At 40.4% G+C, this 26,766-nt stretch overlaps 1 protein-coding gene and 1 long non-coding RNA gene across 6 annotated transcripts in view; one reads left to right on the top strand and one right to left on the bottom strand.

Annotated features, from left to right (window-relative positions):
• Positions 1-23,571, top strand: part of APOO (apolipoprotein O) — a 52,812-nt gene extending 29,241 nt beyond the window's left edge. The window contains exons 6-9 of one of the 4 annotated variants that reach the window (XM_036912809.2): positions 3,144-3,235; positions 6,638-6,718; positions 17,979-18,044; positions 23,296-23,571. In XM_036912809.2, coding sequence (XP_036768704.1) covers positions 3,144-3,235; positions 6,638-6,718; positions 17,979-18,014 — 209 coding nt within the window. In that variant the 3' untranslated portion in view covers positions 18,015-18,044; positions 23,296-23,571. Of the gene's footprint in view, positions 1-3,143; positions 3,236-6,637; positions 6,719-17,978; positions 18,045-19,721; positions 19,940-23,295 lie in introns of those variants that run through there. The other 3 variants (XM_057495226.1, XM_057495227.1, XM_057495228.1) reach the window with 3 other exon arrangements.
• LOC130681744 (uncharacterized) lies at positions 18,067-23,282 on the bottom strand. 2 transcript variants are annotated; one of them, XR_008995001.1, is made up of 3 exons: positions 20,014-23,282; positions 19,640-19,839; positions 18,067-18,628 (listed from the first exon to the last, which is right to left on the bottom strand). It is a non-coding gene; the product is annotated as an uncharacterized LOC130681744 (long non-coding RNA). The 2 variants fall into 2 exon arrangements; XR_008995000.1 differs by having other exon boundaries at positions 19,640-19,801.
• Positions 23,572-26,766: the final 3,195 nt, after the last annotated feature.

The following is a 26,766-nucleotide window of genomic DNA, read 5'->3' as shown; positions in this document are numbered from 1 at the left end:
ACTTAACATATGTCCTCCAGGTTCATCCCATGTTGTTGCAAGTGGCAGTGTCTCCTTTTTTAAGGCTAAATAATATTCCACTGTATATAACTACTACAGTCTTTATCCACTCATCCACTGACAGACACTTACGTTGTTTCCACGTATTGGCCACTGTGAATAATTCTGCAATGAACATGGGGGTGCAGAGGATCTTTTAGAGGTACTGCTTTCATTTCCTTTGGGTATATACCCAAAAGAGGGATTGTGGATCATACGGTAGGGTTTCCTGAGCATATCTGCTAAGCTAGTCTGCCTCAGTTAATGAGGATGGCCACAACTGTGGTGTTGACAGGAGGCACCTCTCTGGGAAGAGAGGGGAATGGATGACCATTCAGAGGAAGTGGGCCTAGCCAGGCCACTCAAGGGTGGCAGGTGTTTGTTGCCCACCAGCACTGGCAGCCAGTGGTTCCCTTCTGGCATTGCTGGTAGGTAGAGCCCATACCACTGGCTTCTTGGGAGGTATGGACATGGAGATGGAGGCAGAGGCTGGGGATCACATTCCTTCCTGAAGTTCTGGGCCTCCAGCTCATTGTATGAACCAGAAGAAGCTGGAGGCCCAAGAGCTGCTGCTTGTCAGCTTTCCCTAGACAAGTGACAATGGCTGGGTGGTGGTTTGCTGCCCTTTACCTCTTCCTAACCTTTGTGAGCTGCCTAGGCACTTAAAGCTTCAAACTGTACAGGTGGGATCCCAGGGGTGTAGCAGGCAAGTAATCATCCCTTCAATCAAGGCAACAGGACGAGGAGAAAAACTTTAATTTATTAGGAGTCTAGATTGATAACATTTGTATTCCTCTGTAATCCCAGTTCCATCTTCAGGGATTTGTTTGTTTAAAGTTTAAAACCAAACAAACAGTGCTTATGTTACCCTAACTGTGAGTATTAGTAACATAGATTGCACTAGCATCTGTACATACATGTCCCATGTCAAAAACCTTGTGCCTCTCAGTGGAGACTGTTTCTAGGTTCAAGTCCGTTTCTAGTGTATTCTCCTGTTTTCACCCTGTACTAATTCTCTTACCCTCATTCTCAGGTTTCTCCTAGCCCTCCATCCTGCTCTCTATTCTGTCAATTCCCCTTTTCCTGGGGCTCTATATCCTCTCTCAGTCTGGACTGAGACTCAGCACAGTTGTTGTCTCGGGACATGGCTCCGTGCTCTCTTGGGTTTGACCCTCTTTTCCTAGGTTCCATATTGTCTTCCTGGTTTGCTCTGTCATGTTTAACTACATGTTTAAGTCACTTGCAAAAAAGCCCATGTTGGAGGTATACTTTCCAAGTTCTTGCAAGTCTGAAAATGACTTTATGCCCTCATACCAAGTGCTAGTTTGGTTGGGGGTAGAGTTTGTTTTCCATCAAACCTGTGAAGACCATGTCTTCTAGCATCCAGCATTGCAGATGTAAGAGTCAGCAGCCAGTCTGGATTGTTCCTTCTGAAATGATTCATATTTTTTCCCCTGGAATCTTTGAGAATCTTCTCTTAATCTTCAGTGTTCTCGCCTTCCATTGTACTGTGACTACATACAGATTTTTCATTCATGGTTGGGCATTTTGGTAGCATGCAGCCCTCAGGAAGACACCCATCTTGTATTTCTTTGAAAATTTACTCTCATCCTCGTTCCTTCCTGAACTCATATTAATTTGTGATTGAACTGTTTGAACTGACCCTGTATGTCTCTTACATTTTCTTGATTATTTTATTGTATTCCGTTTGAATTTTTTCCTTTGGTCATTTCTAAGAGCTCTTTCTTGTTCTCTTAGTGTCCTTTTTCATAGAACTTTTTTCCTTTAATGTAGTAGTTTCTTGAATTTATTTGATGATAACAGTTTTAGCTTGTTTTTAAGTTGTTTTCTATGAGGTTTTTTTTTCCCTTCTTGATTTTCTTGATCTTCTCTTTTATGTTGCAGGCTTTCCTCAAATGATAGGTGATCCGTGTTTAAGAACAAGGCAATTGAAGTGCTAGTAAGAATTTGTTGTGCATAGATGGCAGGCAGGCTGTACCACAGAGTGACCTGAAAGGGAACTGATCTTTTTGGGGAGGTGCCTACCCTCAGCCTGCACGAGGAAGGCTGTACTTTCGGGCACTGGCATGGATGTGCCCAGACACCATCAATCTTGGTTCTCAGCAGAAAATCCATGGCATTGCTTTAGAAACACCCCACCCCCTTTTTAAACTTTGCCTGGAAGGACTGCCTGGCCACAGGCACTTTTGCCCTGAGATGGTATGGAGGAAGGAGAGGATCACCTGGTCCCTGCACAGGCCTGCATTTGTCCCCAATCTTGATACCTGGTTGATCCCTCCACCCTCTACAGTAGCTGGCATCTCTGGGCTGCTGGGGACATTCTGTTGTGTCCTGTGCTGCAGTCCCTCCTCAGGACTTAAAGACTGTCTCCTTGCTTCTGTTCACTCTCCATTTTCTGATAATTGGTTGACACTTCTTGTCTACCAGTGGACCCCTCCACACATTTTCTCTTGGTTGTGGATTTATTATCAGCATTTTATTCTTGTACTGTTATGTTTATGGAGCATTAGAAAGGAGAAGAGAGGAATGCTTATGTTCAGTCTTTAAATAGGAAGCCAGTTTACTGTGAAAGAATGTAAACCATAGAACAATGTGTGGTTTTCTTTCAAAACAGTCTTCCTTTCTGCTCCCTTAGAAATGGTGGTTCTCTTGAAAACGTTGTACTAATGAAAGAAACCAGTGACAAAGGACCACATATTATATAATTCCATTTATATGAACTGTCCAGAGTAGACAGATTCATAGAGATAGAAAGTAGATTAGTGGTTCTGTAGGGCCGAGGTCAAAGGGCCTCGGGGGGTGATGGCTAATGGACGTGAGGTTTCTTTTAGGGGTGATGAAAATGTTCAAAAATTGATTGTGGTGATGGTTGCACACCTCTGTGACTACACTAAAAGCTGTTGAATTGGACACTTGAAATGGGTGAGTTGTATGAATTGTATGTCACTAAAGCTATGAAAATGTGGTGGTTCTTTTGGTGCATATGATATTATAAGGCACATGCTCTGTCACTGTAGGATGGCAGATTGGGAAGGTAAGGATAGCAAATCATCTGATGGTGTCAACAAACTTATATTTAATAGGTTCAAAAATAAAGAAGCTAGTGTATCCACCTGGTTTCATGGGATTAGCTGCCTCTCTTTATTATCCACAACAAGCCATCATATTTGTCCAGGTAAGTGAGACCCAGTAAACTCGGATGTCCATCATTCCTATGTATGTATGGGTTTACTGCTTAATTTTATTTTGCAGCTTTTATAACACTGGACTAAAATTTATTTGTACATAGAGTTGAATTGCAGCGAATTTCAATGTTTTTGCACTGCTGTGTACCTCAGTTCTGGCCCTCCTTCCAGTCATGCCAAGTATTCAGAGAATGCATGCTAATTTGAATATTAGTCAAAGGAAATTTTAGGATACCTTTTTTTTTTCATATTTACATGGAGACTCAAATTCCAAAGCTGATAGCTAACGGGCCATTCTCAGTGTGGGCGTATCTGGCCACCACCTGCCCTCCTTGGAGTTACAGGCCCAGGCCTGTGCTCTGGCCTTCTGCACCTGCTCCCTGGTCCTGGCCCCAGCCTCCCTTTCCTGGCTGGGGACTTTGGGGACTGCAGTTCCCTGTGCTGCAAACACCCTTCTCAGGGCTCTCAGCTGGCTGCTCCTTCCTTACCCTTCAGGCCTCAGTTTGATGGCATCCTGGCAAGTAGGAGAACACAGTAGCAGATAACATGGGTGAAATGGATGTCTTAGTCTGCTGGAGCTGTCGTGACAAAATGACACAGGCTGGGGGGCTTAAACTGCAGGCATTTATTTTCTCACAGTTCTGGAGGCTAGAAGTCCAAGATCAAGATGTTGGCAAGGTTGCTTTCTCCTGAGGCCTCTCTCCTTGGTTTGCAGATGGCCGCCTTCTTGCTGTGTCTTCATATGGCCTTTTCACTGTACAGTCACATCCCTATTGTTTCATCCTCATCTTATAATGACACCAGTCATATTGGATTAGAGCTCTACCCTTATGACCTCATTCAACCTTAATTACCTCTTTAAAAGTCTCATCTCCGAATACAGTCACATTGTGGTTTGGGGTTTCAACATATGAATTTTGGGGGACACAGTTCAGTCCACAACAGATGGACCAGCAGTTTTCAAAATGTCCCTGGACCAGCAGCATCAAGACCACCTGGCTTGCTAGAAATGCACATTCTCAGGTCCTACCCTGACCTACTAACTCAGATACTCTAAGGGTGAGAGCCAGCAATCTTTGTTTTAGCGAGCCTTCCAGGGAGTTTTAATGCCCCTGATTTTTGAGAAGCAACTAGACTGGTAATAGACTAGACTCCCTAAGTCCATCTGGACTTAGTGGGACTCTATATGTAGAGTCCCTTGGAAAACTGTCAAGAGCAAGGGATGCTCTATGTTTTAAGGTCCTGGACAGCTTATGGAGACAGGGACCCCATTGCCAGAACTGTGTATCACATGGAGACTTGGTCTACGAGGAGCAGCAGCCCCTCCTAGACTTGGGCTCTGAGGGCTCCAAGCTAGACTGACCTGACACTGAGCTCTCTGGAGTCCTCATGACAGGCTTGAGTCTAGGTTCCTGGATTACACTGCAGTTGTAGGTGGGAGTCCAGTGGCTCCAGCTATGGGAAATTGATGGCTCTGGTGGCACATGCTGGTAAGATATTTCCAAGGTGAGCTTGACATTGCTTACAGCAGTCCTGGAGGCAGACAGTGTTCTGCCTGGTGCAGACTCCAGCTCTGGAACAATAAATCATGTCTGCCTGCCCTAGATCATCAAAATAATCAAACATCATCAGTCTGTTATGGATTTTAAAAAACAGTAAATGAATGGGGTAGGGAGGATGGGCTTGGCCCCTGGCTGAGAAGAATATGTGGCTGTTCCCTGAGTAGGGGTCTTTTTGTATCTTGTATGCTACAGCATATGTTGCAAAAGATCTTTTGTATTCACAACCAAGATGGTAGGATGCAAGTCTGAGTTGTATTCTAATTTATTTTAAAAGTCAATGGAAAGGAGTTTTGTCTTTTATTTTGTACCTAGAGTAAGCCAGAACAAAACAATTAACTTTATTTTTACTAGATATAAAACATTAGTGATCTGTTAGGGATAATGAAAAAGTTCTAGAAATGGATAGTGGTGATTGCTGCATAACACTGTGAGAATACTTAGTGTCACTGAATTGTATACCTAAAAATGGTTAAAATGGTAAATTTTATAAGTCTGTTTTGTCACAAGAAAACAAACATCAGTTACTGAAAGAGATTTTGATAGTGTTTTAGTGTCATTTAGTTCCTATTTCAGTTTCAGTTTTTTTCAGTGAATACCCTGTTCTTAGACAAGCCATTTAATTGCTTATATTGTTTTCTGTTCATTAGTGTTTGAATAAAAGTACTGTAAGAAATCCCTTTAAAGTGATGACAAGTGTTATTTTCCTCTCAGAAATCTAAAACACCAAGAACAGTGCCATATACATGGTAAATGCTCAATATGTCCACTGGTGGCTCCAAGAATAGAATCATATATCATATTTTAAGAACATTTAGAGCAACTGGAAGAATATAACTTGTAAGACACCAGCGTGTTGCAACCATTGGATTTACTAGCACTGTGACCTTAGATAAGTCACTCAGCCTCTGAATAATTCCTTACAGTCTTTGCGAACTTACCACATGGGGTAGTTATATAGAATAGAGATAATTCATGTGAAAGTGCTTTGTAAACTACAATGCTATATACATAGATAAATTATTACAAAAATTTGGAAGAGAATAATAACTGCTTTGTTTAAAATAAAATAAATTTGAGGTACTGTCACGTGGAAGGAATGTAGTCAACATTCTCTGCCATAAGTAGGACCAGTGAACACAAACTACTGGAAGCACTTAAAAAAAAAAACCTCAATACTTTAAAAAAAAGTTTCCAGCAATTAAAGCCAGCCAGCCAAAGGTGGACAAGTGCATTTTAAGGTAGTGGCTCCTTGACCCCAAACTGTTCTCTGACCCCAGGGCCTATCTCTCGGAATGTTGCAGGAAGGATCTTGAATCAGGAGGCAAAATCCCTGTAGAAATTTGAAGACTTTATGTTTTGAAAGACCTGGGAAAACTGAGAACATCTTCATTGGGTTCACCTAACTAACCCCCTAAAATGGTGATGGATTTTGGCAAATGTGATTGGTTGGCTGTTATGTGCTATGTGCTAGTTGTGATAGGTAGAAACCTTCTTTCTGTGTCTGATTTTCAGGAATTTTCCATATCAGCAACGGTCTACATTTTTTTCTCCTTGAAATTGTGAAAATATAAGATATACACCTGCAATTAATAGCAGATTATTTTAAACAATAAGTATATACAACTAAACTATTTTTTCTTCTTATTCTGTGATCTTAGTATCTTTTTATTTGCTTACATTACACATTTTAAATGTATCTGTCCCAAGACTTCCATGACCATCATATGCTAAATACAGTTCTTTTAGAAACAGGAAAAAGGGAAATGGAAAATTCTCTTCCTTACCAGTCATTTATGGACTAGCAATGGATATTTTCTATTTTGTTTCAAGGTCAGTGGTGAGAAATTGTATGACTGGGGTTTACGAGGATACATAGTCATGGAAGATTTGTGGAAGGAGAACTTTCAAAAGGTGAGAAGATCTTCATTATCTTCCTTTTGGTTTAAATATGTGGTTTCTCTAGGGTTCTGTAAAATTCTTGATAACCCTGTTGCTTGCTCTTGCTTTTCCAGTTTGTTTTTCATAATCCCTTTAGCTTAGATTCTCTGGTGGCCTTTATTGGAGGAACAGTAGAACTTTGGTGCATTTTATTTTTATCAGCAAGGCTGAATAAGTGGTGACCATAAAATGTACTCTACTGCCATGTACTCTTAGAACATAATTTCATAATTTTTGCTGTGTTGTATTTGTAATTTGCTCAAAGTATATCATATTGTCTGAAAGTTTTATCATAACTAGATTCAAAGGGAACATAGTGTGCTCCCAGGCAAAAGACAACCAAGACTCCTCCTCTTAACTGTTTCACTTATCATAAGCTCTGTTCTTTCCTTTAGCAGTACTGTATCTGTTCATCCCCTGGCCTTCTTGGCCCAGTTAAGAGTATGAGCCATGGTGTGTTGGGGACTCTCCACCAGCTACAAGCCACATTCTCGTGCTGACTGGTGGATGAGGGGCAGAAAGGGGAGGTTGTGTAATTGTAAGAAGGTATCTTCTTTATCTCTTCTCACAGCCACATAGCTGATTGAATGTTGCCTGTGTTTGCTGAAACGTTTTCTTTCCGATAAGGAAGAATTAGGTTCTTATATTAACATACTTCCTACAGATTGAAGGAAGTTCATTTTGACTCCTGTCATCTCAAATCAGAATACTTTTTAAGAAAAAATAGAAATAACTATCTCAAAATTAAAATCCAGCATTTTGAACTAGAATTTGAAAATAACATAAAATAAATTGTGAACCCTCCTCATTATTTACATAAATGACCTTCCAGTGAAATCTTAAGACTGATTTTTATACTGGTGGTTTCTAAAGGAATTAGTTTCTGTTGAGCCTGTTTAAACTAGCTCTTGAGTAGGAAGTTCTGTATTACTATCAAGTGCCCTTCGGCAATCCCTTTAAAAAATAAACACTCAGAGTTTTGTTTTAATTTCTCTGACATTTTCTTTGGAAGCCTTCTTTCCTGTTAAAAAAATTTCTTAAGTCCACACTGAGTTTTTTATGGGAAAGGAAATCAAATGTCAGGAAACCTGTACACAGCCCTAGAAACATGGAAAATTAAACCGAGCCTCAGTTCTTAGTGCTCACTGTGGTATCGTCGCAGACACATGCACACCAAAGCCAAAGGGTGTCCCCCCAGAGACTCTTTGAAATAGATTTCCCCGCTCTGAGAGTTCAGCCCATTGCGGAAGCGACCGGACTGTGGTTGGAATGCAAGTTAAACAGGCCAGCAGTTTATGGTAATTTGGAAACATTAGACACTAAAGCTACCCAGATTTATATGTACATTTTTTGAGAGTGAGGTAGTTCTGATGTCTAATCAGCTTGAGGTTGGTCCGCATTTCTTTCTTGAATCTTCTATGCCCTTGCCCTCCTCAGCGTCTTTGAGAACTTAGCGTTCTTCCATTTGTTTACTCCCAAAGCATAATTTTCCTGACAGCTGTCTGTTCTCAATAAAAAGTAATACAGTTGATGTGGACTAATTAAACATTTAGAACAAGTTTTAAATGAGAAATAGCAGAAGGCCCTATTCAATATTTGATAAACTTTGATTTAAGGAATTATTTGGTAGTGAAATGCCATTGCTTTATATTGATTCCCCTGCTCCCTTCTTGTTAGATTTTGTGGTTTTCAGTGGGGTTTTTTGCTTTTGTTTTATCAATGAGAGCAAAGATTTAAGCTACCCTGGAACAGAAATCTTTTGGGGCCCGGGCACTGTCTGTTAGAAGGGAATTGGGGGACATTTCATGAAGGAGATTTTTGCTTATTTCTTACCTTGTTTGGAAATTGGTTTTCAGGTCAGGCTTCAATTACCAGTCTCAGGTAATTGTTTGTACTGACATATCAAAACCTACAGACTGAGAGACCTCTGAAATAAAAGGGTTTATTTGAGCCTTCACAGATACAGCCAGAAAAAGGACTGAGTCCTGGGGCAGGAAGTTCCTGCTTCACCAGCAGCAAGGCAAATTAACAGAAACAGTTCATCCGCTAGACTCAAGAAACAGGGGGCATGAATAAGGAGTCTCAAGAAAAGAAAGTTCTTTAAATTCACACTGGCTACAGATAAGGGAGGTGGGCTAACTTGAAGCGGGGAAAATTGGGGGATAAGTGGTTAGTGCATAGAGAAGGCTTGTGGATTGGTTGTTGACGGTCAGACTCATGTACTAGGGGGATGTGGTTCTGGGGATCTTCTAGATGATTGTTGAAATGGCTTCATCCAGGAACGTGGAGTTTCTGGTTAGCTACTGCCTGTGGCTGTTGATCATCGATGGCCTGCCCTTTTCTCCCTCATTCTCTGGCCCTTTGTCACTTAATTTAGGACATTTCAGAATTTTTCTTTATCAGTACTCTAATGGTGTAACAGATGTACATGCTTTTGGTTGTAAATAATTAAAGAAATTTGTGAGCATTGTGTTTGAAACAGAGCCTTGAAATTTAAAGTGGTAGGAAGGTCAATTCATAATTATGTTATTTCCCATGGATCTACATCTCAGAGACCCTGAATAGGTCTGTGGCATTTTTCTGCTCTGCCACATCCCTTTTTGGAATTAATTCTAAATGTTTGCACTGAGTCTTCTACCAATACAGTTTGGATAAGTTGGCCTTTCAGTACTATCATTGTCATTGGTCACTCAAGAGGAATTTATCTGCTTCAACTTGAAATGAACTCTTGGTCAAAACTGTGAAGCAAAGATGGATGGGTGTGTCCAGAAATACTGTCCTGGTAGTGTGATCTGTTGTCATCATAGTGTAGTTTGGTTTTTTCAAAATAAAAGAATATATAATATGTTATATATTCAATGAATGTTTTGCTACTTTTACTTTGTTTGTGTTTTATTTTTCTGACCCATTTGAGAGTTAGTTGTAGCTATCACAGCACTTGCCACCCATATCTAATTCAGCATATATGTCCAAAGAACATGGACGTTCACTCATATCATCACACTGCCGTTATCAGGCTCAGGAAAGTTACCATCTCACTGTTTTTTTAAATTAATTAATTAATTAATTTTGTTGTCATTAATCTACAATTACATGAAGAATATTATGTTTACTAGGGTCCCCCTTCACCAACTCCCCCCCACAAACCCCATTACAGTCACTGTCCATCAGCATAGTAAGATGCTGTAGAATCACTACTTGTCTTCTCTGTGTTGCACAGCCCTCCCCATGCACCCCCCCACATTATACATGCTAATCGTAATGTCCCCTTTCTTTTTCCCCACCCTTATCCCTCCCTTCCCTCCCTTTCTCCCCAGTCCCTTTCCCTTTGGTAACTGTTAGTCCATTAGGTTCTATGATTCTGCTGCTGTTTTGTTCCTTCAGTCTTTCTTTGTTCCTATAGTCTTTGGGTTTGAGGTGAGTCTCTTGTAAGCAGCATAGAGATGGGTCTTGCTTTTTTATCCATTCTATTATTCTGTGTCTTTTGATTGGTGCATTCAGTCCATTTACATTTAGGGTGATTATTGAAAGATATGTACTTATTGCCATTGCAGGCTTTAGATTCGTGGTTGCCAAAGGTTCAAGGTTAGCTTCTTTAGTATCTTACTGTCTAACTTAACTCACTTATTGAGCTATTTTAAACACTGTCTGGTCATTCTTTATTTTTCTCCCTTCTTATTCCTCCTCCTCCGTTCTTTATATGTTTTATTCTGTTGTTTATTCTGTGCTCTTTTGTGCTTCCTTTAACTGCTTTTGTGGGTAGTTGATTTTATTTTTTGCCTTTAGTTAGTATTTGGTTGGTCTGCTTTCTTTGCTGTGATTTTATTTTCTCTGGTGACATCTATTTAGTCTTAGGAGTGCTCTCATCTAGAGCAGTCCCTCTAAAATACCCTGTAGAGGTGGTTTGTGGGAGGCCAATTCCCTCAACTTTTGCTTGTCTGGGAACTGTTTAATCCCTCCTTCATATTTAAATGATAATCGTGCTGGATACAGTATCCTTGGTTCATGGCCCTTCTGTTTCATTGCATTAAATATATCCTGCCATTCTCTTCTGGCCTGTAAGGTTTCTGTTGAGAAGTCTAATGATAGCCTGATGGGTTTTCCTTTGTAGGTGACCTTTTTTCTCTCTCTGGCTGCCTTTAATACTCTGTCCTTGTCCTTGATCTTTGCCATTTTAATTATTATGTGTCTTGGTGTTGTCCTCTTTGGGTCCCTTCTGTTGGGAGTTCTGTGTGCCTCCATAGTCTGAGCTACTATTTCCTCCCCCAGTTTGGGGAAGTTCTCAGCAATTATTTCTTCAAAGACACTTTCTATCCCTTTGTCTCTCTCTTCTTCTTCTGGTACCCCTATAATGCGGGTATTGTTACTTTAGGATTGGTCACACAGTTCTCTTAATATTGTTTCATTCCTGGAGATCCTTTTATCTCTCTCTGCGTCAGCTTCTATGCATTCCCGTTCTCTGGTTTCTATTCCATCAATGGCCTCTTGCATCTTATCCATTCTGTTTATAAATCATTCCAGAGATTGTTTCATTTCTGTAATCTCCTTCTGGACATCATCCCTTAGCTCTTGCGTATTTCTCTGCAGCTCCATCAGCATGGTTATGAGCTTTATTTTTAATTCTTTTTCAGGAAGACTGGTTAGGTCTATCTCCTTCTCAGGGTTTGCCTCTGTGATCTTGGTCTGCATCAGTTTATTCTGCCTTTTCATGGCGATAGTTGTATTTGTGGGGAGCTGGCACGTGTGTTGGGTAAGAGAAAGTCCCTTCTTGCCAGTTTGTGGCCTTCCTCTCCTGGGAGAACAGCGGCCTCTAGTGGCTTGTGCTGGGCAGCTGCATGCAGACAGGGCTTCTGATCTTGCCCGGCCGCTATGGAGTTTAGCACTGCAGTTGCTGTGGGCGTGGCCTGCCTCAGGCTGCTTCTCCAATATGGCGGAGCCACATCAGAGGGGGAACAGGCGGGAGGCTGTTTATCGCAGTGAGGGGCCTCCGAGCTGCGCTGCGGGAGTTTGGGCGCCTGGAGTTCCCCAGGATTCCCAGCTTTTGGGCTAAGTGTCCCGGGGCACTTCTGTCCAGCTGTGGGGTCCCTGTCCCTTTAAGACTTTCAAAAAGCACTCGCTTTTCTTTGTCCCGGGTGCGCCGGCTGCGGGGACCCACTCGCAGGTCTTACTGTCCTGTTTCCCTAGTTTCCAGCCCCCCACACACGCACTGTGTCTGTGCTCCGGTGCAGATGGCTAGGGCTGGGTGTTCAGCAGCCCTGGGCTCCCTCTCCCTCCCTGCTCCGACTTCTCTCCTCCCACTGGGAGCTGGGGTGAGGGGCGCTCGGGTCCTGCCAGGCCGCGGCTTGTATCTTACCCCCTTCACAAGGTGCTGGGTTCTCGTGGGTGTGGATGTAGTCTGGCTGTTGTCCTGTGTCTTCTGGTCTCTCTTTTAGGATTAGTTGTATTTGTTGTATTTTCAAAAATATATATGGTTTTGGGAGGAGATTTCCACTGCTCTACTCACACCACCATCTTGGTTCTCTCTCCCCCATCTCACTGTTTACATAAATATTCCCTAATACACTGCCCAGGTTCAGATTTCCCCAGTTGCCCAACAATGGGCTTCCGTCCAATAACTTTTCATTTATGATTTTACAGCTAAGTGAATTATTATAAGATACATACCCTTGTAACCATCATCTAGGACAAAAAAATAGAACTTTGCCAGCCACCCCAGAAGCCCCTCCATGTAGCCCACCCCAGTCACTGTCCACCCCCTCTGTCCCAAAAAACCCTCCTATCCTGACTTTTACAGTAGTAACTTCCTTCTCTTTCTTAATGGCTTTATCACCTAAGTATTTATCCCTGTCACTTTAGTCTTGCCCATTATTATTTCTCACTTTATATGCCTTTTTTTTGCCTTTTAAGTCACTTTTAATGTAGAGGTTCCCCTTCCGTCCTTTTGTTTTCTTTACAATGTATATGTTAAAAGAACCTGGCATGTTGGACCTGTAGAGTTTCCCACAGTTTGAGTTTTGCCGATTGCACACTGATGGTACAGCTGGACATGTTCCTCTCTTCTCTGCATTTCCTGCAGATTGGCAGCTGGATCCAGAGGCTGCTTAATCAGGTTCCTGTTTGATCCTGTTGGCAAAGCTGTAGGTCTGTGTTGACATGTGAGTCTGGTTTTTGCCTTGCTGTTTTGGTATTAGTGGCTATTGATGCTCAATGCCAAGACCCAGTGATTCACTGAGAGTTGGAAAATGGTACTAATTCTACTTCTCTGTCATTTCATTTTCACATATTAGTTGGAATACTTTAGTAAGGAACCAGTTCCCCTCATCTATTTAGTTACCCAGTTAGAGGGAAGACAGGATAAATGCTGAATTTTTTCTTCTTATTTATCCAGTTTTCAAAATAAAAAATTGGTTTCCTATCATCCTCAGGAGGTCACCAATTAGGTTGTTTAATATCATTATGAATTTGTAGATTTATCCATATTTGTAATTCTTATCCTTATTAAAGTTTTAATTGTTCCATCTTGGCTGGTAGACGTTGGCTTGGAGTTCTTTGACAGGACCCAAGTACACTGTGATAGTTTCCTCTCTGGCTTGTCAAAATGGTCCCACAATTTCTCATTGTTGTTAAATGTGCTTTTCCTTGATTACTAATGCGGTTGAACATTTTTTCACATGTTTATTGTTTTCTTCTTCTTGAAATGTCTGTTCATATCTTTTGGCCATTTTTCTATGGTTCATTTGTCCCTTTCTTAATGATTTATTTTTTTCATAGACTTATATTTTTGGTTGCATGTTTGCAGATGTCTTCTCCCAGTTTGTGGCTTATCTTTTCAGTTTTGGTGTCTTTTGATCAGAAGTTCTTTTCTTTCTTTTTTTTTTTAACTTTTTTCTTTTATTGAAGCATAGTTGACATACAATATTAGGTTGGTTTCAGGTGTACAAAACAGTGACTCAACAATTACATACATTATGAGATGCTCACCATGATAAGTATAGTTACCAGCTATCACCATTCAAAGATACTAAATACTACTGACTATATTCCCTATACTGTACCTTTCATTCCCATGACTTACTTATTTTATAATTGGAAGTTTGTTCCTCTTTATTCCCTTCACCTATTTCACCCATCCCTGCATCCCCCTTCCCCATGGTAACCACCAGTTTTTTCTCTGTGTTTATGAGTCTGTTTCTGTTTTATTTGTTGATTTGTTTTATTTTTTAGACTCCACATGTAAGTGCAATCATACGGTATTTGTCTTTTTCTGACTTATTTCATTTAGTGTAATACCCTCTGGGTCCATCCAAATTACAATATTTCATTCTTCTTTTATGGCTGAGTAATACTCCATTGTGTATATGTATCCATCTTCTTTATCCATTCATCTACTGATGGACACTCAGGTTGCTTCCATTTCTTGGCTATTGTAAATAGTGCTGCAATAAACATAGGGGTGTATATGTCTTTACAAATTAATGATTTTGATCTGTAGTTGATTTATTGATATTTTCCATTATGGTTTTCACTCTTTGACTCTAGGAGCTTAATAAAAACATGAAACTATTTATTGATTGTCCATTGCTAGTTTGAAATCCTTTGAGAATATTTCTGGCCCAAGGTCTGAGTATCAGAGTTGGAGGCCAGTTGTGGGTGTCAGGCCCCAGAGTCACAATGACTCTTTTGGAGTTGTCCTATAATTAGCCAAACACAGCAGTGTGTCTCAGTAAATGTCATGCTTAGTTTTTGCTAGGTTTGTAAAAAATGTAATAAGTTATCATCAAAGAATTATAGAATGACTGTTAAAGGCCTAACAATAACTAAAAAGAAAAACCTTAATAATTCTTAAAAGAGCAAGAAAATACATAAAGAAATCTAAACCTGAAAGCTGAGCAGAACTTCTGAAGCTGGGCTTTTAATAGTTGTGTTCAGGCCCCTGCTGGCTCAGCAGAAAAATGAAAGGGAAGCAGCAGAATTCAGTTCTTGGGGTTATAGGACCAAGATCTGTTTTGCTGACTGTCAGCTGAGGGCTTTTCCCAGCTTCTAGAGGCTGTAGCATTCCTTGGCTCACTGCCCTCTTCCTCGATCTTCAAAGCCCAGTCACTGCAGGTACAGTCCTTTTCATGTCTCATTTCTCTGACCGGGTCTTTTGCGTCCCTCTTAGACTATAGGAACCTGTGTGATTCATCTGGGCCCACCCAGATAATCCAAGATGATCTCCCTCTTGTAAGATCAGCTGATTAACAACCTTAATACCAATGCCACTTTAATTCTCCTTCCCAATGTAAAGGTGCAGGTTCCAGGATTAGGATTCACACATCTTTGGGGGACCATGGTTCTGCCTACCACATCCAGTGAACTAGAATTTCACTGGGGTCTTTAACAGGTCACTTATCTTTACCTTTTATTTCTTCATCAAAAAAAGTTAAGCGACCTACCACAGAGGATAGGTAATGTTTACTGAGCACTACTTGCTGTGAGTTTAGCCCTGGGCACTGAACTGTTTGCTAAACTCTGCTCACAAGAGTCTGTGAGGCAGGTTCTATTATTAGCACTGTTTCACAAATGAGGAAATTGCATTTTGGAGAAGTTAAGTACTTAATCTGTATAGTTCAACTGGTGAGGAGCTCAAAAACATTTCAGTGGGCTGCTGTAGTCAAAGGTTTAGCTGGAAATCCCCCTTCACGTGGCAGTGCATACTAATTAGAAATACATGTTCCAATTAAAACAAATGTCTTGTTTTGATATTAGAAATTACCTTTCATGTTTGTGGACATGGTAAGAAAATTGATTTTCTACTATAGCCTAGCCAAGTTGACACATAAAACTAACCATCACGGTGCTGTTTAGTTTATTACTCTAGCCCTGTGCAGTCCAAGATGGTAGCCATTAGCTATTGAGTACTTGATGTAGCTAGTCTGAATTGAGATGTGCTGTAAATTTAAATTCACACCAAATTTAGAAGACTTGGTACAAATAAAAAGAATGTAAGTCATCTCATTATTTTTATTCTGATTGGTTTTTATATAATCATTATATGTTGAAATAATAGTATTTTAGATATGTTGGGTAAAATAACATGTATTAGTTACTAAAAAATACCAACAAAACCTGATATGTATTAAAATTGAATTATAAAGAGAACAACTGAGTTCTAAAATATTTTAAGTAAAACTCTGAAAATGCAAAAAAAATTTAGTTTCTGGCTTGTGCTAAATCACGAACTGTCTTTGAAGTCAGAATGTGTTTTTTTCTGAGATCATGGCAGTTTCTGCCAAGAGAGATTTGATTTGTAATAGGGTGGGTGGGCTCAATATTTCTTTAGTGAGATATTTAACTGTCATGTTTTATTATACTGTAAGTGATATGTAACCAAACAAGAATTTCCTAGCAACTTAGTTGTTTTCCTCAACCAAAAGAATGTTTTTATGCGCTCATTTTCTTAATGTCCAAAAGATAAATAAGCTCATGAATTTAGCATCTTGTATTTTTGAGATTGAGATGCTGGTAAGTATAGATAGTAGAGTAGATATGAATATCACTAGAAGTACTTCGCAAGCATTTTGTTAAGGTAATTCAGACCTAAAATACATTTAACTAGGTAGAGAACCACATGGTTTTTATGACAGACCCAATTGTTGAACATGAATATCTCACTTACCTTCATAAGCCTCTACTTCTCTCTTCTTGTTCTTCGTTAAGTACATACTCAAACTTTTTTTTATGCTCAGGAGATCTCGGGGTTCCATCCCATTCCATTTGTTTATTCAACAAATGTTTAAATACTATATGCTGGGAGGCCTTAAGGATGGATATTGTGCCCTTGTGAAGTTTGTATTTAGTGAAAGATTCAAACATGCATGAAAGAATTACACAAATCAGGAAGTACATGGATGCTATGATGTGAATAAAAAGGTTCTCATCTAAATCGAAGGGCAAGAGATAGGGGAAAGGTTTGATCTAAAAGATGAATGGCATTTAGCCAGGCAAAAATTGGGATTGGTTTAAGTCAGGGGATACATTTTGCAAAGGTCTCATCCCAAGAAAGAATTTGGCAAATGCATCAGTAGGAAGCTCCTCTGGAACTGTGTGTGTGTGTGTGTGAGAAAGTGACTCTTGAGTAGTAGAGTAAGGTACACAGGCACTGAGTCCTTTCAGAGAACATGTGGGCCTGGTCCACCAAACGGTACATAGGGTCTCGTTCCCTGGAATTCCATCAGCAAGTGGATATGATCTGTAGATAGAGTGACTGTGTAGTTTATCATCTAAACCAGGATACTCTTGAGAGTGAAAGGGGGCACTGTTAATTATGCTGGAACATTGGGTATAAAGCACTATAATTCAGGCAAGCCAGGTGTCTGATAACTGTGTTTAGTGACCAGTTCTCAGCCATTCCTGTAAGCCTGAAGTTGCCTAGAAACCATGCTCTGCAATTACATAGTTAGTCCTGCGTTCCTGCTTTCTCACTGGGGATAAAGTCACCCCTCCTTCGGTCATGGGTGACTGAGAGAAGGCTACCAGAAGAACCTGTACCAAGTCCAGACCACAGATCACGGCCTCATTGCCTGCTCAACTGCAGCCTACTGATTTTCAGGTTGCCATCTTATGAGAGCTCAGATCCTTGATGTACAGCAGGTCTTACCAACAGGTTTTCAGAGTAAAAGTCTTAAAAACATGTAGGAAAGAAAGGCTTTAAACATTTAGCACATGAATGAAATTTTCCCACTAGAAACCTTGTTACGTCACTTCTCATGGATGACATGACCTAATTATATGTTCCCAGATGGTGGCCAGGCAGAATGGGTGTGGCTGATTATAACTCCTTTCACAAAACATGTTTTGTAATTTGGCCCCTATGATGGATGACACACAGAACAGAGTACCTACAGGAAGCATTCTCATAGGTATAAAACCTTCATTAACAATGATGGTGGCATGATGTGGTAAAGAAATCTTTTCACTATTGATGTGATTTTTTATAGAATCAGCTGTTTGGCCAAATCTGTGTAGTGAAGAAAAATGGACCTTTATTTCCTGCCCTCCTCTTGCCTATGTCGCTCTAGACAGTAAGGCCCTCAGGGAGCCATATGAGGCCTTCAGTTTACTGAGAAATGGGTCACTGTGCATTCTAATAATATTTAATGTTTGCATTCAGCCAAATACTGAAGACAGGCTCTTTGAGACATTCTACTCTTCTCTTCAAACTATTAATATTTTTTACTTTTTATTTCACAAGCCAGGAAATGTGAAGAGTTCACCTGGAAATAAGTAGAATGCTCCATGCTCCACCCATTGTAATCAGGTAAAGAGCAAGAAAACTGTTATTTTTAACATTGTTAACACCAGCTGAAATGACTTGTCTTTAATTAATTAATTATACCAGTTTCAACTTTATGCAGAAATATAGGATCAGGATGATTTTTCATTCCTTTTCTTTAATTTCTGGGTTAAAGTGCCATGACTTAATTTAATTGTTTGTTCTTGAGAAGTACCTGGGTTTTATTGACAAGCTAGAACCCAACAGTTAGGATTTGTCTACAAAACTACTTCAAACTATTAAAAAATGCTTTTATTTCTTAGGTTATTTTTTTTTCAAACACCATTTCACTATAGTAAGCACACTTGTATTCATCTAATAGGCATTCAGTAAACATCTGTTGAACACATGACTATTGTAGAGAAGCTCAAGATTATATAGAGATATTGTAAGTGACATAGGGAATTCATAAGTGTAATTATTCATTCTTTAATGGTTGAGTAACCTGAGGTTAGAGAAATTTAGAGTGGTATCAGATAAAGTCAGAAAATCAGTGTGATTTCTTCTGGTTCTTATATTCAGTTCACCTTTTATTTTTGTTATTCCTTCAATATTTACTGATTGAGCATCTGCTAAGTACAAAATAGTAGTTATAATAATATTATTTTGTGTATATATTAAAAATTATATACTAGCAGTTAGGATTGGATGGTAAGTAGATCATATTAAATTTGGAAACAATCTAAATATTCAGAAACAGGAAAATGGCTTAATGGTGGTATATCCATAAAGAAGAATGTTATTATGCCTCAATAGTATTTAATTGCATGGGAACATGTGCACAATTGTTAAATGAAAAAGAAAAAAACATAGAGTGAGGCAGTTTTAGAAAAGATTAAAAAACAGGAAATACAACAAAAAATGGATGTTATCTTGCTATTGGGTTTCAGCCCTGGGCAAGTTCACTATGGATTCAGTGTGACCAAAGAAATGACAGTAGAACATTCTTGGGTTGAAAGAGCTATACCCAACTTTATTTCCACGGTGGCAGGTCAATCACTAAAATCCCAATCACTCAGAGCCAGTTTGCATGCAGCAAGCTGGTCTCTGCCTCTGGGCATCTCTATCTGCACAGCCATCCTCTGGGCCTCTCTGCCCGCACAGCTGTCCTCTGGGCCTCTGTCCTTGGCACTGCCACGCCAACCTCTGCTCTCCTGCAACCTTGCAGCTGTGCCACCGTGTCTCCCAGAGCACTGGGCAGGGCTCTCTATATAGTCAACAACGATGCATTGCCCACACATGTGTAGTGAGCTAGCCAACCAAGGCCAAATGAGAATCCTGGCCACAGGAACTTTCATTTTATCCACACTCCACTTCTCCAGAATTCTCTCCTCTCAGTCTATGTGCCCTCAATCCTCTGCAGTAGTCCCTGTGCCAGAAAGCTGGAGCATTGTAACCAAATTCCATAATAACAACAGAGGCCACGACAATATACAAATAACAAAAATTACAACAAATTATAATAACCCTCAAGCCTAAGGAGATCCATTGCCACCAAGTGGTTATCCTGGCTGTATTCAAACCAGTTCTACTCAAATGAGTTAACCTAAAGGACCCTGGGGGAGCCTTACAATACCCACCTTCTCCAGCCTCTCCAGCAAAGTCTTCCAAACACACAGGCCGATCTTGTTGCTTTATCTCTGCCTTCTGCTTTGTCCTCAGCAGCCGGAACTGCTGCTCCAGTCTCAGTTGTTGCCACAACTCCAGTCATCCAATTTCTTTCTGTCTGCTCCTGCCTTTTCCTTCAAGAAGCAGACCATATTTCCTTTTGTTCTTGAGCCTGCGGATAGCAGCAGAGCATGGAGTGCTCCACAACCTGAGGAGGGGTCTGCACCTCTCCTGGAAGAACCCGCAGTTGCCGAGTCCTTCTGGCTTTCCACCAGCTTTCAACCAGGTGGGGTCTCAACTAAGGAGGGGCCAATGCCTCTGGCACCAGCAGGGCCTCTGCCACTACCTGTTCGTCAAACCTCTGCTCCTCCATTTCTGGAGCTGACAGCTCCACTACATCCTTCTCTTGTCTCACAGCACCTGGCAGTCTGTGTGCTGCTTCTTCTTGTGCCGCTCCTTCTCGGACCTCTTCCTTCACCTGCCCCACAGCACCTGGCAGCCTGCACTCCCATACTGCTGCTTCTTGTGCCACTCCTTCTTGGGCTGCTGTTCCTTCTCATGCTGCTTCCTCTTGGGTTACCATGACATCCTTTACTATTTCCACAGAACGTGATAGTGACACCATCCAGTCAGCAACAAATTTTCTTTCTCTTGGGGTGGACCCCAGTCTCCACCCCTTCACAGTACCACATGTCCACAGGGGGACACTCGAATGTCTCCCCGTCTGTAGGTGTGGCCTGCTGAAACACTCCTTCCATGAGGGCAGCCTGTTCTTTTTCCTTAGTCACCAATGAATCCTGCCGACTACGCCAGTTGTCTTGCCAATGGATTTCAGCCTGGGCAAGTTCACTATGGATTCAGTGTGACCAAAGAAATGACAGTAGAACATTCTTGGGGTGAAAGGGTTATACCCAACTTTATTTCCACGGTGGCAGGTCAATCACTAAAGCGAGTCTGCATGTGGCAAGCCGGTCTCTGCCTCTGGGCCTCTCTACCTGCACAGCTGTCCTCTGGGCCTCTGTCCTTGGCGCTGCCACCACGCCAGCCTCTGCTCTGCTCTCCAGCCTTGCAGCCATGCCACTGTGTCACCCAGAATACTGAGCAGGGCTCTCTATATAGAGTCAACAATGATGCATTAACCACACGTGTAGTGAGCTAGCCAACCAGGGCCAGGTGAGAATCCTGGCCACATGAACTTTCATTTTATCCACATAAGTATATTTCTTGAGATAGTAGGACTATGGGTGGTTTTTTATATTTTTTCTTCTATATAACTACAGTTTTTAATTTTCTGCAATGAATATGAAATTTTCTTTTACAATAAATTTTTTAAAATCATTGTTATGTTTATTATAAACATGGCTGCTCTTCATAAAATTCATGAAAGCCCTGGGTTTGAGGTTTATCTTTCTCAAGCTGTCTCCATGTTTTTGGAGTCCCAGTGAGTCATATAATCTTAGAATTTGATGGGGGTCATCTGGCTCAACTCTCAGCCTTGAGCATAAATCCCTTTTAGCTCTGTGTATTCATACTTTAACCTCCACTGATAGGAAACTCACCCCCCCCACCACCACCCCAGGGAAGCCATCTTTGGGCAGTTCTTATTTTTTTGGAAACTGTTTCTTATACTAAGCAAAATATTTCTCCTTGAATTCCTAAACAATGGTCTGGATCCTCCCTTAGGGGTCACAGAAAAAAAATTTTGATCCTCTTTGACATTATAGCCCATCATATAGCAACCCCATACTAGGTCTCATTGTTATACAAACCAATTACCTGGGGAGCCTGTTGAAAGGCAGAGGCCTAGACCCATCCCAGAATAGGCATCAATGTGCTATTAGAAGGGAGACAGAGGGTGAGCAGCTAGGAAGCCACACATACCCTCCAGAAACTTTACACTCAACATGGTTATATTTCTCTATAGGGATAATGAGACATGGAATGCAGGGAAACTATGTAAATATCCATTTCATTTTTCAAAAATATTCTGGGCCAGAGTTCAGCTTACTGTATATGCAGTGTTGATTTCATTCTTAATTTTTTTAGATCTTTATTGGACATGTAACTTCTAATTATAAAAGTGGTACATATTTGTCATAAAGACTTTTTTAAGCTATTTTTCAAGCTTGTCTTGTGCTCTGTGCCTTTCCCAGAGATAATTTCTCTTAACAGTTTGGTATAGTGTTTCAGACTTTTTAATCTATGTGTGAATATGTATGTGTGTGTGTATACACACCATACACACACACTCACACATCCACATATGCCTTTGGCTTTTTGACAGAATGAGATCATATTCCTTGTATTGGTTTGCAAGTATACTGAAAGCTCCATAAGGGCACATATCGCAGTTTTATTATCACACCTAAAAAAATTAACATTAATTCCTTAATATCATCTGGTATCCAGACAGTATGCAGATTTCCCTGATTTCATTAATAACTTTCTAATGTTGGTTTGTTTGAATCAGGATCCAAACAAGATCTGCATATTGCTTTTGAGTGATAGGTCTCTTAAGTCCCTTTTAAACGGTAATGGTTTCTTCTCTCTCATTTTCCCTTGGCATTTGTTTATTGAAAAGCCAGGCTTATTTGTCCTTTAGAATTTCCCATGTTCTGGCTGTGGCTGGGTGCATCCATTTAGTGTCATTGTGTTTATCTCTTGGTTCCTGTCATCTGTGCATTCCCTACAAACTGATAGTTTGGATCTGAAGGCTTAATAAGATTTAGGTTCAGTTTTTTGGTAAGAATATTTCATAGATGTCGACTGTATCAATTAACTTGCTTTTTTCACTTAATATATCATGTTTATCTTTCCCTATTTGTCCTTATAGATGTATCTCATTCCTCCTTTGGCTGCTTAATAATTTCCTAGGAGGACTACCATAGTCTATTGAGTCTTTATTAACATAGGCTGTTTCTAGTTTGTAGTTTTCAACAATGCAGTAAATCTATTGAATTCTTAGAGAAGTCCCAAACAGATTAATAAACTGAGTTAGGAAAGGTAAGCTAATGGTTTACATGTGTAAGAATTTTTGGTTTTATATTAAAAGATCAAGTGAGTAGTCACTGCCTCTAAAATATTGATAAGCCTCTAATCACTAAGTAGATTCATTGCATATGGGGGAAAAGCAATCTGGAGAGGAGTTCATGTGTCTTTGGTGTGCCTTTGGATTGATGTGTTTCATTCTACAAAATAAAGAGGAGGTGAAGTGAGGAAAGGTATACGTCACATTGACAAATGATGTAATCAGGCTCTCCAGCAGATAGATGGAAATGTAGTTGTTTGGTTTTCACAAGGGGAGAGATGTGGTGTGTGCAGTGCCATTTAGGCATTTCTTATTCTTCCATCCATCCATTTGTTTAATTATGTGCAAATACACAGCCGGTTGAGAATCTGAATGTAGTATTGATGAAAGACAAAACCTTTCTCATATTTAGTTTACCCATCTATAAAATGGGAATAATTATAGTTTTCCCTGGCTCATTATGATCCCCATGGTCATATAATGATAATGTAAATATTTGACGTGGTTTCTGTTTAAACAAAGATTTTTCACAATGCAGAATTTTAGAGTCATTATAATTTTTTTCTGGCGCAGTTTACTTACGTTTTCTTTTTCTTTTAGTTACAGGTAAACATTGGAAACACCATACAGTAATGCAGTATTTCCAGAAAAATGGCAGAGAAGTCAGTATTGAATGCAGTAAATTGGCTTACTTCTTCAGGAAAAACTACACTAGACCTCTTGTTTATCTTGGGTAATGCCATTCTACAGGTGGATTAATCTGAAGTCCTTTCACCTAGAGATAATGTGCAAGTCTTAGAACTCCTCATTCTCATATTGCTATTTATGTATATAATTAAAATTCCACGTTCAAAAAAAGTTCTCCTTTTTTCCTGATATTGAGTGACAGTTTAAGTATATCTGGTGCTCATGTGTGGGGGGGGTGTGTGTGTGTGTGTGGTGGAGTGTGTTTGTGTGGTGTATGTCCCTGAGTGTGTGCGAAAGAAAACTGTTAACTCTTCTTAGGGCAGGGGTTATCAGCTGGCATCCTGCAGAGTCTGAGCCTTGTAGTAGAGTCGAGTCGAGAAGAGTGGCTCTGGAGCTGAGATGATGCTTCTTCAGGAGCCAGCACAGGGAAGAAAACTTGTAATAGTTTGCCTGACACTGTAGAAGACATACAAAAGGAGACAGTGACTGTGACCCCTGGTTGTATGCTGTTGCCTCCCAGCTTGTACAGACCTTCTGGTTCTTGATCACTAGTGGCAGACTCATAACAAAGTAGCCTCTGTCCCCTGCCAGTGGAGGAATGATAAGTGGTTGTGTGTGTTGGTTGTCTGTATGTAGGCCTTGTATTCATTTGTGTGGCCCCTGCATGCACAGCTCATTGAGCGTCCATATTCCCAATGCTGGTAGGAACAGCAGGAGCCTCTTTGAATTGTCAACCAGCCAGGAAGGATGGTAGGGGAACAGTATGTAGAAGAGAATTGAGAATTTCTCATTTTCAATCAGATTCAGAAATTAAAAATTGTTTTTTTTCTTCTATTGTCAATTTAATTCCTAATTGTTGACTTTTTAGAATTGATAACAGTTGGAAAGATAGCAATACACAAATGGAACACTCACATGTTAATGTTAAATACATGTAATACAGCCAAAACGGCAGGAATGGTGCCAACATTGTTACCAGATTAATGAGCTAAAGCAAATTTGTGCCTAGAATAATCCCCCCACACACACACAACCCAGGTTTTTATTTCTTCTTATGCTGGAACACTTTTGTGTTATTGTACAGTCATTAATGCTATGCCTAAACTAGAATCTCTCATTATAAATATATTATTATTTCAGGCTTTTCCCAGTGGTTTGGCTTCCTACAACACCTCCAGAAAGTAGAGATTCCACAAGCTTCCTCATTTTTTAGATTGCTTGATCTAGAGATGAAGAAATGGCCCGCACCACAGCGTGCTCTGGAGATCATTAGTCAACAAGTATTTGAGTGCCTCCTAACTGTAAGGTATTGTTTCCCATTTTTAATGCTTTAGTGAATGTTGAAACGTTGCCTCAAAGTGTTAACTCTTCCAAGGGGGAGTTAGAGGTGGAGATCACAGAGCCTGGCTCCTAACAGTATCTGGCCTGTATTTAGGACAGCAAGGGACTCACCCCCCACCAGGGTAACTCAGTGGTCTTTTATACTGTGCTCTTTTTCTTTCATGGCTGTTTGTATCCAGTGCTGCTCTGTTTTTATATTTAGCACTTTTTCCATGCCTTCCATGAACCCTGAACTGTGGGGAATATAAAATTATAGTATCTTGCATTTCTCTAGCTCTTTAAGCTTTTTCAAAGTCCTTTTTTATATCTTTCCTTCCTGGATTTTTCTGGATCTCAGTACATTTGTACTTTGCTTTTCTCGGTCCTGAGGTACTTGTCTTCTACTCACGTGTACACTTTTAATTCTGTTTTTTATGACCATTTCTCCTTATAAGAAAACAATGAATCTCAGTCCATCTTATCTGTAACTTAATCAGCATAGTTCTTTTTGAGTAACTTCCGGGACTTTGCAGGGGATGTTCTTTACCATGCAGTGAGTTAAGGGCCTCTGAAGAGATAAGTGTGGTGTGGTCTGTTCTGTGATAGTGTGGTAGTTAGAGTCCTAAGAAAGACTGCTTTGTGAAAAATCAAGATTTAAGAGCAATTGCTTCTGTCGGGGGGAGAAAAAGAAGGGATCAGGGGCACCAAAGGATGCCTTCATTTAATCTTATCACTGGGGCACCCCTTGGGACAAAATCAGAACAAGAACCAAGGCCCGCAGTAGGACCAGCCACTGGTAGTGGAGAAGCAGGTGCCTGGGCCACTGTGTCGGCAGCTTTTCTCCTGAGTGCAGTGCTGGGTCCTGGCCCAGTAGGGGCCCATGTCGTACAAAGCACTTCCCTAGTGGATCAATGGCATTGTATCCCAATGGCCTAAAGAAAATTCAAATATAGGCAAAACACCTGTGTTCACGTATACAGGAAGAAAAACGTGGCTTGCTTGTGGTTAAATAGCAAAGCAAGTGACAGTTAAAATTAGACTGTGTAGTGAGCATTACTGATTTTGATTAAAGAGAAAATTCAGGATCCTTGAATTCAGCAAAACAAAGAGATCATGTTCTCTTTGTCCTGTTTTAATGAAATACACTTTGCACTCATCTTGTGGCTTGATATTTAAGAAACACTTTATTTTGTGAGCAGCAGTATGCGTGCTTATTTTATAAGCTGAGTGATTTGCCATGAATGTAAAAGTTCCCACTTTTTAATTCAATGATCCACCCACCCAGCCTAATGCAAAATGAATGTCAGAGGAACCAACAGTATATCTGTGGGACTAAACTCTCATCCAAGGCTTAATTTTAATTAAAGATAAACATTTGAAATAATGGTTTCATTCACCATCAGTCGAAAGAAACTTGGCTTGAGGTTTTGGTTTTCACCCTGTACACCTCCCGCCTGATGTTTTGTTTCCCTTCTGATAGGTTCAAGTTTCACGTCCATAATCAGCCAGCCCATAGTTCTGCAGGTACAATTAGGTCAAACTCCAGACATGACCGAATTTCACATGGAAGGGTCCTTATCTTCTTAATCCTCTCAGAGCTTTGCTGGAACTTAGCTGTGACTCCGGAAAGCAAAAGAATAGGGAAGGAAGTGACTCTTCTCCCTGCCCACCCCCGACCTGTGGGGTAGTCTTCAGATCTGCGTTCACAGAGTCAGTCCGTAAAGGCTGTCCTCTCAGGTACACCACGAAGGACCCTCCCCTCAGCACTGGCCTTTCCTGGGAGTATAGAGGACAGGTGGAAGAAAAAGTAGAAGGCAAAGATGGAGAAAAATACAGGGTTCAAAGACTGCTCCCCACACTCAAAAGTGAAGTCATAGTGAATCCTTGAACTGCTTAGATAACCCAGTACTGGGATTTTGTTAGTGACCTCAAATTTGAGTGTGGTTCAAAGAATGATTTTAAATGCTTTGTTCACTAAGGGAAAATACCAGCTTTTCAATATCAGCAGGTATAATTTATCTTCCACGCCTTCTCTAAATAATGAGAAAATGGTCTTCAGGTCAT

This window comes from Manis pentadactyla, chromosome X, assembly GCF_030020395.1.
Source record: "Manis pentadactyla isolate mManPen7 chromosome X, mManPen7.hap1, whole genome shotgun sequence".
Taxonomy (NCBI): Eukaryota; Metazoa; Chordata; class Mammalia; order Pholidota; family Manidae; genus Manis; species Manis pentadactyla.
The sequence above is the reverse complement of the archived record's forward strand: the minus strand, read 5'-3'. Positions and strand labels throughout refer to the sequence as shown.